The sequence below is a fragment of the Heloderma suspectum genome, chromosome 12 (genome assembly GCF_057233095.1).
Source record: "Heloderma suspectum isolate Gila_16-S chromosome 12, 16-S_ref, whole genome shotgun sequence".
Taxonomy (NCBI): Eukaryota; Metazoa; Chordata; class Lepidosauria; order Squamata; family Helodermatidae; genus Heloderma; species Heloderma suspectum.
The window spans coordinates 33,342,800-33,355,975 of NC_139469.1; the positions used below are offsets into that span (position 1 = coordinate 33,342,800).

Sequence of the window (13,176 nt, forward strand, 5' to 3'; positions counted from 1 at the left end):
CTGCCATGTTTTCCCGCTGCTTCTTCTATCTTTTTTCTTACCAGAAAAAGGCCATTAAAGAAGAAAAGATGGAATAGCTTCCTTTTGTTTGTTAGTGCCAAGAGCCCCCCGTCTCGAAGCTCCCAAAAGCAGGCCTCCCCCACTGTCCTTTGACCCCTGGCACCTGCTGTTGAGAATTTGAACACAGGACTTCTGCTTAGATACCATGGTCAATAGCTGCTGATAGACCTGGGGGTTCATCACACGGAGCTCTTATCCTGCTATTGAGATGGCTCTCTCTCAGAAGTTTGCAGGCTCTTTACATGACACTGCTAATGTCCAAGGTACTTCCTGCAATTTCCCCCAGCCTATCTCGTGTTTTCCCCAAATGCAAAAAATGTGGTATTTTTCCCAGCCCACAGAACAGGAGCACCACAACCTCCCCGTGAAATTCTCCAATAGCAGAAGAAACCGCTGTGTCTGCCTGCTGTGGACGTTTGCAGTTGTTGGGGGCGCAGTCAGGATGACGAAGGCACTGAGGATGGGAGCGCGGTTGCACAGAAGGAGACTTGAGCAGATTTGACAAGCGCGAGGGCAAGAATTGCCTGCTGACTGCGACTCCTGCCTCCACATTTCTCAGTTGGAGGGAGAAGAGGGTAAAATGCCTCCCTGCAATGAAGGGAGACACATCTGATCGCCCACCCCACCAAGCCAGAAGCAACCTCCTCTGTTGTTTCAGAGCACCCGATTAAGTTCACTGGGGCTTACTCCCAAGTAAGTGTGCCGAGGGCTGCAGACTTACAGGGTGATCTTATGTCTATTCAGAAGTAAGTCCCACTGAGTTCAATGCAGCTTACTCCCACATAAGTGCTCCAAGGGTTACAGACATACAGCACAATCTTACATTTTATGTCTACTCAAAAGTAAGTCAGAGGCTTCCTGGAGACTGCGAGAAAACAGTATAGCGAAAGTTAAGCTATGAAAACAAGACTCCCCCCCCCCCGCCCCTTTGCACACATGCCGGGGAGGGCGGGAGGCACTCCCTCAGTTCAAACCACGTGGCTGCCCTGTAAGGACACTCTTCCTAATCCCGCAAAGAAACTGAAAGCAGGAAGTTCCAGAAAGGATGTGGGTTTTTTGCTTAATGTAGAGACACCTCTGTTCTTCATGAATTTGTTTAATCACCTTCTCTACAAGTATTGAAGCATCTACTTACAGCACTGAACCTGGAATTCAGAGAAACAAAGTCTTGGTATCTGGCATAACGGCTGAATCTTCTAAAATTGACTGACAGCCATGAGGTGCTGTTGAGGCTCGCAGTGCATGCTGACCCTGTAATAAAATGTCCAGGGTGCAGGATTATACTTTGTTATACTGCCCACACAGGGGATGCAAAGTAGAGGAAATAACTTGGCTAAGTTGGCTTGCAGGTTTTACAGAACCCAGTATCAGGCAGATGTCTCTGATCTTTTAGAACAGCAATGGGTAGCATGCTATAGCCCCACCCCCACTGCCCCCTTGAATATCAGGATTTTGTTTTTTAATGGCATCTGTAGTAACTATGGAATACCCAAAGGGTCAAATTTAGCTTGCAAACAAGCTAATTTTGACCCTTTTGATGCTCCACAGTTGCTACAGACACTTAAAAAAAATCTTTGTGGTGCTGGTGCCCAAGGAGTGGGTGGGTCTCGGGGGCAAAAATGGCCCCCGGACCTCCCAAAGTTGCCCACCCATGCTTACAAATGAAAATGCCAAGCTCACCCTCATGCTCTCTGATAATACAAGTATTTGTGAGTGGGTGGGCTAATAAGCGTTTTACATGTAATCTGTGAAGCTCAACAATTTAAAAGTATCAACAGGAGTCTTTTCTATACTCCCTTTAGGCCAGCCTTCCCCAACCTGGCACCCCCCAGATGTGTTGGACTACAACTCCCACCATCCCCATCCAGCATGTCCTTGGGATCATGGGAGATGTCGTCCAACACATCTGGAGGTCACCAAGCTGAGGAAGGCTGCTTTAGGCTATCTGGAATCACGAACAGGAGACACGGGTTGTCTGGAATGGACTTGCATGCAGAGTTAGAATTCCCTTTGGGGATACTTGATGTCGATGATGGGTTTTGCTTTTTGATAGGAATAGAAGTGATCACCATATTTCAGGGTAGGAACAATCCCCCCACCCTAGCCTGGGAAGCTTTCTAGTTACGTTGGACAGGAAAGGAGTATATTATCTTTTCTGCTGGAGCCATCTGCTTGTTAAATGTTTTAGTATAATGCACATGGTTTACATCTGCTCTATGCCTGAGGCATACTGATCTGCAATATGGGGCATGATCCTTAACAGGGGCTGATGGGTTGAAAGAGAGGCTGGGCTCTATGGCATTTGGACCTTTCCACTCAGTGTTTCTGTGCTTCCCCCAATCTGATGATTGGGGGAGAAAGGAACTGTGTATGTTTTAGTTACATATATATTCAGTCCTTACTATATATGTATCTCCCAACCTTACAAAACATTTGCCCCAACCCACGGGCCATTAATTAAGCATCCAAAATACCATATTGCAATACATGTAAGAGTAGCCAGTTGGAGTATGGAGCTCCTAATATGCCACAGATAGATAGAATTGTCTCTTACCATTAGAATTCAACCCCTTCAGGTAAAGAAGCTGGAATGAGTTGAAGACGTCCTCTTGGGTATGAAGACTCATCTTTGCAAACTCCACATCTAGACCTTTAACGCTGAGAAACAGAAGTATACTATGGAGACTGGCAAGAGACTAGGCGGATGGATCAGTGGACAGCAGAGCAATGAGGGGGAAAGATTAGGGGTCAAACTATATAGTGAAGCTCTGCCTGATCACCACAGGTGCTTCCAGAGAGAGGGCTCCTACCACTACCAATCAAAAGGCATTGTGCAGCTTTCCGTCTTTTCTTCCTTAACACTTTTTTTTCTGGTAAGAAATAATGGACAAAATGGTGGGAAAGCATGGGACAGTCACAAATGGAAGACAATGACATCTGGACACCCACCCACCCCATTAAATCCATGAATTAGGCAGGGTGATTGCACAATAAAAGTCTATGTCTGGAGGCACCCCATGTTTTATTACTTCTTTGGGCATCTCTACACCAGCCTAAAATCCTGCATTTAAAATGGGGCTTCCTGCTTCCATGTTAAATGCAGGATTGTGAGTGCACAACCATGAATGCACGATAAACTTGAGGTGTAGAGATCCCCAGAGACTCTGGAGAGCCACTGCCAGCCGGTGTTGACAATACTGGACTTGCTAGATGAACAAATAGTCTAAGATGGTATAAGGCACCTTCTTGCATTCCTATGAAAGCCACTATATCACCAATGGAGCCTGTCACCTAGGAAGCTGTCTTACACTGAGTGAGACCATTGGTCTGTATAGCTTAGTATTGTCGACACTGATTGGCAGCAGCTCTTCAGGGTTTTAGGCAGGAATCCAGCCCTACCTGGAGATGCCGAGGACTGCACTTGGGACCTTCCACATGCAAAGCAGGAGCTCTGTCACTGAGCTACGGCCCCTCCCCACTAAGCAACCGGCACTCACTCAAGCTTCCACAGATCCTACTGGGCAGGGATGAGGAAATCGTATTCTCAAATTATTGCAGCTTGAGTGTTGGGAGAATGTGATTTCTGTTCAACATACGTGACAGCTGGGGAGCAGGTTATTTGAATCCCCTGTAGCAGCTGAACAACACTGCACAATAGAACAATGGCTTAGAAAGGCTCTTGGCCATATTCCCAGCACATGGGAGATTCAGGACAGAGAAAAGGAAGTCCTTCTTCACACAGCACATAGTTAAACTATGGAATTCACTATCACAAGACTTGGTGATGGCCACCAGCGTGGATGGCTTTAAAAGGGGGCTAGCCAGATTCTTGGAGAAGACTGTCAGTGGCTACTAGTCCTGATGGCTGTGTGCTGCCTCCAATATCAGAGGTAGTAAGCTTATAAGTGGAGGCAGTAAGCCTAGGAAAAAGAAACCAAATGCACAGTTACAAGATGGGGGATACGTGGCTCAACAACACTACCAGCGAGAAGGATCTTGGAATTGTTGTCGATCAGAAGCTGAATATGAGCCAACAATGTCATGTGGCTGCAAAAAAGGAAAATGCTATTTTGGGCTGCATGCATAGAAGCATAGCTTCCAAATCCCGGGGAGTACTAGTCCCCCTCTACTCAGCACTGGTTAGGCCTAATCTGGCGTACTGTGTCCAGTTCTGGGCACCACACTTGAAGAAGGATGCAGACAAGCTGGAGAGGGTTCAGAGGAGGGCAACTAAGATGATCAGGGGACTGGAAATAAAGTCCTTTGAGGAGAGACTGAAAGAACTGGGCATGTTTAGCCTTGAGAAGACTGAGATATGATATCGCTCTTCAAGTCCTTGAAAGGTTGTCACAGAGAGGAAGGCCAGGATCTCTCCTCAATCATCCCAGAGTGCAGGACACGGAAAAATGGGCTTAAGTGACAGGAAGCCAGATTCTGGCTGAACATCAGGAGAAACTTCCTGACTGCTAGAGCAATACGACAATGGAACCCATGACCGAGGGAGGTGGAGGGCTCTCCCACACTGGTGGCTTGAGCAGGGGGTTGGACTTGATGGCCTTGTAGGCCCCTTCCAACTCTACTATTCTATGATTCTATGTACACCAGTTGCTGGGGAACATGAGTGGGAGGGTAATGTTGCACTCATGTCCTGCTTGTAGATTTCCCATGGGCAGCTGATTGGTCACTGTGTGAACAGAACGCCAGACTAAGTGGACCCTTGGTCTTATCCAGCATGACTCTTCTTATGTTCTTACGTTCTTACATTGCCTGGTACTGATCACACTGTAGTGTCTCATTGTGAAGGCACTGGAGCATGTCAGTGGAAATCACAGAGATGAAGGGCCGAAGTCTCTTCTGGAACCAGGACGTCACAAATGTCGTCTCGTTGAAACGATCCTCGTTCCTCAGCTTCTCATCCCACAAAGCCCGCAGTATGATAGTTTTCCAGTTATGAAGAATTAGGGAAGAGTTCACCATCTGGAACACAAACAAGCAAGGGTCTTGCAGGTAAACTATACCTCATAAGAAATTGAAGAAAATTGGGACTTGTGGCAGTGCTGGGGGGGGATTAGTACATATAAGAACTTAGAGAACATCAGGGGCGGCTGGAGACATTTTCTGTCCCAAACATCTGCGCTGTGCGGTCTGTGCAATATCATAGAGGATGCTCAGTGTGCCTTTAGGAACGTGTGCTGCTTCCGTCATATTCCAGCGTGTGACAAGCCAAGAAGCAGCTGAACTACAAAAGGTGCTTGGCGAAAAAAAGTTCCATATGACTCAAGTGAGAAAGGCAACCCCCCCCCCCCCATGTTCAGTCTCTTGAGTCTCCAGCTAAGATATCTCAGGGACAGTGGAGGTGGGTGGCTCCAATGTCAGTGGGGGAATGTATCCGCTCTCCATTTCAGTCAGAACTACTCAGAACTCTGACGGAGCTATCCAAGGCGAGAAGCTATCATATAGAGCTCTGACTGAAACCCAGTGTGGATTCACTGCCCCACTGACATTGGAGCCACTAGCTTCCACTGCTCAGGGAGCATGACAGGGAAAGAGCCTAGGCCTGAGACCTTGGAGGTCTGATGACAGCCAGAGTAGATGACAGAAGGCTAAATGGACCAACACGCTAACTTAGGGCATTTCTACATGAGGCTTTTATCCTGCACCTTTATCAAGGCTTCTGCTTCTGGATTCTTTGCAGGATTAAGATTGGCTCCTTTACACGTGCTTTTTCCAGGGGGTTTCTTTCTCTGCCATTCTATATGTTTCATTATTCATTCACTAGATGGCACTGTGGTATAGCAGTATTGTGCAAATACACGGAGCATTTCATACTGCCATTCAGAATATACCAGATTTTCCTCGATCTAAAACCTCTCGTAATAATGGTTGCAGAGCATGGGAGAGGCCCTGGAGGATGACAACATCATGTAAAGGACCTGCAAACTACTGTGAGTGAGCAGTCATGAGCACACAATAAAACCCTCATGTAGAAAGGCTCTAAGTATAAGGCAGCTTCATATGTTCTTAGTAGGGCTGCAACTTTCAGTCAGTTATTGGTCAGATTAATTGATTTTTCAAAATTATTGCTTTAAAAGATTTCCTGAAATGGGCAGCAGATTCTTTAAAGTATATAATTTTTCAAATAATATTTTTATTTAAATATCTATATTATTTTTAATACAAGTACTTATAAAAATGAGTGGTGGCATGTCCCATCTTAAAAGAGGGGGGACCTTTGTGTAAGAGGGAAAGAGGGACTTCTCTTATGAGGCAGTGTCTGCTAAGAAGACACTTGAATGCATCATCTACATTTTTAAAACTTTGAACTACTTTTTCTCACATGCAGATTTATGCAGATTTCATCATCTGATCCATCAACGAAGACTTCTTTAATTGGGTCACAGCACTGTTTCATCTTTCATACCCCAAAGATCTGTGGAAAGTTTTTTTGGCGGGGGCCCTGGCTCTCACCTATGTCACACCAAGAATACTTCATAATACTCTCCATAGTATTCTTCAACTTTAACTTCTTTGTCCAAAGGAAGTGTTTACCTTCTGATTAAATTCCTCCAGTGCCGTATCCAGCTCTTCCCCATCCACTTGGTTGAAAAGTACCTTGACTACATCTAGCAGAACCTCATTCCTCTTTCTCAGCCCAAATTCCAAGGCTTGAATGATAAAAGTCCAGTTCATTTGGCTGAGATTCTGCAGCTGGGGAGAGAGTTAAAAAGTGGAACAACGTTGTCACTTCAACCATTTTTCTTGTATGTTTTCAGTGGTGTAGTGGTAACTTTTGGAGTGCAAGTGTTCATCATAACAGCCTGTGTACCCAAGGAAAGGCAAGAAATGCAGGCAGCTTTATTGAGCCATTAAGGGCACAATCCTATGCATGTTTAGACAGGAAAAAGCCCTACAATTCCCAGCATTAAAAAAAGTTGTAGGACTTTTTTCTGTCTAAACATGCATAGGATTGCACCCTAAGAAACCAATGCTAGCAGTTTTCATCTCCACCAGAAGCAGGTCTTTTATAAAGCTGTTGGGTCTTAATTGCCCATTCAAGACCAGGCCATCCCAAAATACTTTCCATTACAATGGGAATAGCTTACGACAATATATCATCGCTGGGAAAATCCATTTCCCCACAACTAATATGAGGTTTGCAGTGAAACTCAGCTGGAACAGGGAATTCTGAGGGGTTTGGCAGATGACGTCAGCGTCCCTGCTAACTGAGCTGCCACATCCCTGGCTCCACTTCACCACTGATGCTTTTACCGATGCCAGTACTTGCCACTTGCAAGTGAGGTTGGAGTATTACAGAGCCTCCCAGGCACCACACGCTACTCTTGAGTGTGTATCTGGATGATGGAGCAGATGCGTGTTCTTTTTCTTCTGTGAAAGTCTGTTGGATGGACAAAATTGGACAGAACCTCTCCCCAAGGAATCTTGGGGGCTATAGAGCTGCCAGACTCTCAGCACTCTCCCCAAACTAAAATTCTCAGAAACCTTTGAAGGGAACCACAGGAGCTAAGCTGGTATAAAACCAATTCTAAGTTTGTAGCCTCTTTTAGATGATAAAACACTAGTAGAACCAGTTTGTCAGGGCTTGTTGCTAGGACTGAAAACCAGCCAGTTCCAACAAGTGGCCTCACCATAAGCCAACGATGGTGTGAACTGACCATGGGCATCTCTACACCAGCCTAAAATCTTGCATTTAAAAGGGGCTTCCTGCTTCCGTTTCAAATGCAGGATCACAACTCCTCCCTTTTTCACGTGCTTCCTTTTCACCCACCCCTTTCCCCCTCCTTCTCCCCATATCTGAGTCTTCCATTATCTTTCATCTTGCTCCTCTTCTTGCCGCTTTTCCTCTTTTCACAGAGGGAACTGAAGCGGAACACAACAGGGTAATTTGACAGCTCATTATCTGCTGTCTATTTAAAAACGGAACAAAGGGCATTTAGTGCAGGAGATGCCCTGGAGGGACACAGCATCATGTGTCAAACTTCCATGAAGGAGCCATCTCAATCGCAGGATAAAAGCTCCATGTAAAGAAAGCCCACAACGCACAGTGTTCTCACTAGCAGCCCCATGTATGACCAAATCTTAATATTGTGGGGATGTGCTGATGGCAGTATACAAATAACTTACATTGTCACAAACGAGGTTACTGAGGTTTGCAGATACTTTGACATCATTCCTGCAAGCAAAGAGAGAGACACCCACATAGAGGCTGAGAAGGTAAGCAATTAACACAAGACAACGCAATGAGGACTACCTTAATCCCACTGACTGGCTGGGTTGCGCCAATTTCTATAGCCTCCTATAGCCTTCTATAGCCACATGGGTGTGACCTATGCAAGATTCCATCTGCTGCCCTAGAAATCCCACATCCCCAAAAAGTATATTCGTATTTTCCAAGGAGGCCCCCCCCACACACACACCAGTTTCCCACTTTTGATGGTTCTTCTTTTTCCTTCTGTACCTTAACTTTTCTGCTTTCTGATTATTACCCACCACATTGGAAAATGCAGAACAGCTTTCCCTCTTCCCTTCCACGCTTTTACCTGGCCTCCCTATTACCTATTCACCCTGCCTACCATTTTGGAAACAGCCTCAGCTTGGCTTCCCAGCTATGCATCTACCTCACCCATCAGTTAGATACTTCCATCCGGCTCTCTCACTGGAGAAAACCCAACCAGGCAGTATTGCCTTCTGTGTTGCTTGGCCACAAAAGGCGCTCAGAGAGTTGCCACCTGATGTGGAGCAGCAAATGGCACCACCCACCCACCCAAGTCAAGAGGCATAGTACCCAAAGCCAGTGAAGTTATTTTGACACACGAGACAGAAAATCCTACAAACACCTCTTCCCCTTCCTGGCAGTTAAAATACAATAATAATAAAGTAAATAACCAGCACCTTAAATCTGCTGCCTGAGAGAGCCACCTCACTTTGCCTAATGATAGGGCTGGTCCTGGATGGGGAGTGGAATAGTTACCAGAAATATTGCCTTTAGTAGGCTAGATCTAGAGTTGCCAACTGACCTGAATGAAAACAGGCTGGCATGCTCCTGTGCCTTTAGCAGTAGCTTGACCTGCAGAAATGAACAGGTAGAACTTTTCAAAGGCATAGAGATAAGCCTTCTCATCTCACCTGCTAATGTCTGCAGGTTAAGCTACAGTTCAAGACTCAGGTGAAGGGGCTCGTAAAAAAGCTAGCAACCCTCATAGACTCCGTTTCCACATGGAGGGCTCTTAGAGCTACCACCAGAAGGCACCATGCAGCTAGGTCATCTTTCCCTCCTTAACGGGTTTACTGCTGTAAGGAAAAAGACAGAAGGAGCAGTGGGGAAACACAGGGGGGGGGGTATGAGTGGAAGATAGCATCATCTGGGCCCCCTGTAAAATTCTGTGAATGGGGCAGGCTGATGGTGCCATAAAAGCCTCCTCTGGAAGCCCCCTGAATCCACACATTTGTGCTCCTTGTTTAATAGAAGAGATTTCTGGGGCAAGAAAATCTCATCTAACTTTAGCTAAGAAATTTGCACTCCGTCACGGCAGCAGGGAAATACCAACAACACGTTTAAAGCTAATTGGTTTCTAGAAATACCTCTCCACATGTCCGCAAACTTCTGAAACTGTTGAAAAGAGGAAAGAAAGGTTTAGCCACATTTCTTTCACACAAACAGTGCAGGTTTAAGGAATGATTATTGGACAATACTGAATGTCAGATGTTGTAATGATCACCTACCATTAATCCTGGCAGCCGGACACTAGAATGAAGAGGAAGATAAAAGAAGTACAATTAAAGTCGATATTTTCAGTAGAGGACACCAAGGGTGTTTCCAGACTGAGTGCTCCAAGTAGTACCAATCAAAGGCTTTGTCCTGCTATTATGTCTTTTCCTCCTTAACAGATTTTTTTGTGGAAAGAAAAAAGACAGAACAAGCAGTGGGAAAGTGTGGAAGAGCTATGGATTGAAGATGATGTTGTCTGGACTTCTTTAAAATTCCATGAATGAGACAGAGTGATTGCAGACTAACAGCCTGGTCTGGAAGCACCCCAGGCGAGGAACACAGCGGGTGGTATAGAATGCAATGTGGTGTAGGATGAAGAATCTTTAGCTTTAATTTAAAAAAAGAGTTTGAACCTTATTACTGCAAAATTAAGCATTCATTTTTATACACAAAGCTATGCTATGCAATTACCTCTTAACTTTGGTGAAGATGATTCTTTTATGACATAAGAACATTGCTTAAAAAAGAAGTTTAGAATCCATTCTACAGTATTACCACCTGCCAAAATATGGTTAACACCTCTTTCTCTCCAGAGTGTCACCACAATGCAAGCCCCCACCAGAATTCCTTAGTGGTGAAGCATCAGCCAACCAAACCAATCCCTGCTGTTCTTCCTTTAGAAGAATTTCAAAGTAAAAAAAAAAATTATCAAAATCTAAAATATGCAGTTCAGGGAGAGGCTCCACAACAAAGAAACATGAATACCAAATAGACATTTTGATGGATGGCAAATGGATGGAAATACAACATTGCTGAGAACTTAGTGACTGTCTTTCTTAATGCAGCCCCTGCTAACAGCATTCCCAAAACAGCAGGCTACCTCCCTTATGATGTCAGAAGGGATAATAAGCGACTTACAGATGCAGCCTCCACCGTAGAAAGGAAGAGGCCTGTGAAAGCAAGAGTGACTTCATCAGCAAGAGAGCCCTAACACAGAACTCCTATGAATATATGAACCTGTGCGGGCACACCATTGGGCCATCTTGCTCAGTATTGTTTACTCCAACTGGCAGCAGCTTCCTGGGGCCTTATCCAACCATGGCACTGGAATCCTTGTGGCTGGAGGTGCTAGGAACTGAACTTGGGGTCTTCTGCATGCGAAGCATGCCACCGCTTTGCTGTGGCCCTTCCCCTTATATTCTCAAGGACTGATGCTACTAGAGGTAGGATGTTAGGAGTGGTAGACTTACAACCTTGTAACTCTGCCTAAGGATGCTTCCAGGTGGAGGTCCGGGGGCATGGTGGACCCAAGAATCCTAAATTAGGATGCCTTGCACTCACAGGGTTGCTTCTGTTTCAAATGGACTAGTGACATCGGCACAAAAGGCCCAGCCCAAATCAGGGACTACAGAGCAGGGGTGGGAACTTGTGGCCCTCCAGATGTTGTTGGACTACAACTCCCATCAGCCATATCCAATGGTTAAGGATGATGGGAGGTGCAATCCAGCAACATCTTGAGGGCCACACTTTCCCCAGTCCTGCTGTAGAGCCAAATCCTCTTCCTGGTGCAAGCACACAGAGTCTGTTTTAGGATTACCATCTTTTAGACAGGTAAATTATCGACATTCAAGCCAATTAACTGCTTCACTGGCACAAAAATCATCAGGTCATCAAGGGCCTTAGTTTTAACCACAGCTCTGTTTTTCAAAAGGGAAGGAGTAAAATGCAAAACATATCGGGTAATGTGATATCTGCCTTGAAGCGTGAGGTTGCCAGACTGAAAGCTGGTGCGTACATTCTAGACACGATTCTATATTTCAAGTTCAAATACCACACTTGTTTCCAAGGGGGTCAGGAAAGGTGAAACAGACACACAGCTGGGTGGAAAAGCAACTGGGGGGGGGGGTGCACAGGGGAAAGCAACAGGTATTGATTCGACTGAGCACACGCCAGCATCTGCTACCTCTCCCCTGTAAATTACCTGTGCGCACACGGTGTGCTGACACTTCCAGCGAAGAAACAGCAGCAGGCGTTTGCAGGCCCAAGTGCTTCAGGGAAGGGCCATAGCTCAGTGGTAGAGCACATGCCTTGCACACTGAGGGTCCCAATCCCCGGCATCTCCAGGGGTCAGAGAGCAGGTGATAGGAAATAACTCTACTGGGGAACCTGGAAAGCCATTACCAGTCAGAGAAGGGCGATTTTCACACCATTTCAGTCAGGGAAAGCAGTGTGTGTGTGTGTGTGTGTGTGCACGCGCGTGCGCGTGCATGCATGCATGCGTGTATGTCCGGGGGCGGGGGCTTGCATGCGTATGCACGTCCTTCAGATCACTTGTGAGTATTCCTCTGGAGTTCCTAGGTTTCTGAACAACTGGTTCTACATTGTATTGCTATACTCAGTGGAACCTAGTACCAGGCATGCACATGAAAGGGACAGTTGTTTTTACTTAAACTTTCTCTCTGTTGAAAACACAGCTGTAGTTGTTTTGAGGTGCAACAAAGTATCTGCCACAAATGCCCTTAAAATAAACAGTGTTTATTTGCAATTTTAATGTTGACCGTATCAAAAAGCAGGTTTGTACACCTTGCTAAGAATTGCCACCCATCCACTAAAATATAAAAAGGTGCACCCCTGAGCTGTCAATGCAAATGCAGTCTTCAAAATGTGCAACAGTTGGATTTCAGCCCTCATTGGCACCAAAGGGCAGCTGTTTAAGGCCAGGATTTATTTTTTTTTCAGGAAGAGTTTCCTACCCTGCAAGGAGTGTGGTCAACATTAATGGGAGACCTTCTGAAAGGAGGTTATGCAGAGCAGAGACGCATGGAAAAAAACTAGTGACTCACCCAGGTAAAGGCCAAATGCCGTCAGCAGGAATGAAGCAGGACAGGCCAACGCCATGACAGCCCTCACCTGGGCACTGGAAAAAGAAGCATATTCTGAACAGTGTTTACACATCAGAACTAAGGGGAATCCACCTATCTAAAATTATTTCTAGTTTACCTTTAAGGCTGGAACTCCCTCAAGGTGATAAACAAAATAAAACCCACAAAAAATGGGTACAATTTTAAAAACCATAAAAACATATTCAATCAAATCCATAAAAACAGAGATTTCCCATTAAAATCAATAAAAACAAAACTTACTTATAAAAACCAATGGCCCAGACTTAAGGGAAGGCCAGCAAAAACAGGTGGGTCTTCAGAGCTTTCCTAAAGACCTGCAAAGACAGGGCCTGACAAAACCCCTGATGGAAGCTGATTCCAGAGGTGCAGGGCAACCACTGAGAAGGCCCTCTCCTTTGTACTCATTGGCCTAACCGCCCTTGAAGATAGGCAGGTGAGAAGGGCCTCTGTTGATGACCTCAGAGTATGGGCAAGCTGATATGGGAG

The 13,176-nt window shown here is 45.6% G+C and overlaps 1 protein-coding gene across 1 annotated transcript in view; it reads right to left on the reverse strand.

Moving 5' to 3' along the window:
• LOC146336781 (uncharacterized) overlaps window positions 1-12,685 on the reverse strand; it is a 62,405-nt gene extending 49,720 nt beyond the window's left edge. The window contains exons 1-8 of the mRNA XM_084817885.1: window positions 12,631-12,685; window positions 11,769-11,882; window positions 9,661-9,688; window positions 8,203-8,251; window positions 6,610-6,768; window positions 4,823-5,037; window positions 2,615-2,718; window positions 1,196-1,311 (exon numbers count right to left, since the gene is read on the reverse strand). Of these exons, the coding sequence (XP_084674011.1) occupies window positions 1,196-1,311; window positions 2,615-2,718; window positions 4,823-5,037; window positions 6,610-6,768; window positions 8,203-8,251; window positions 9,661-9,688; window positions 11,769-11,882; window positions 12,631-12,685 (840 nt within the window). The remainder of the gene's footprint in view (window positions 1-1,195; window positions 1,312-2,614; window positions 2,719-4,822; window positions 5,038-6,609; window positions 6,769-8,202; window positions 8,252-9,660; window positions 9,689-11,768; window positions 11,883-12,630) is intronic.
• Between the last annotated feature and the right edge of the window lie 491 nt (window positions 12,686-13,176).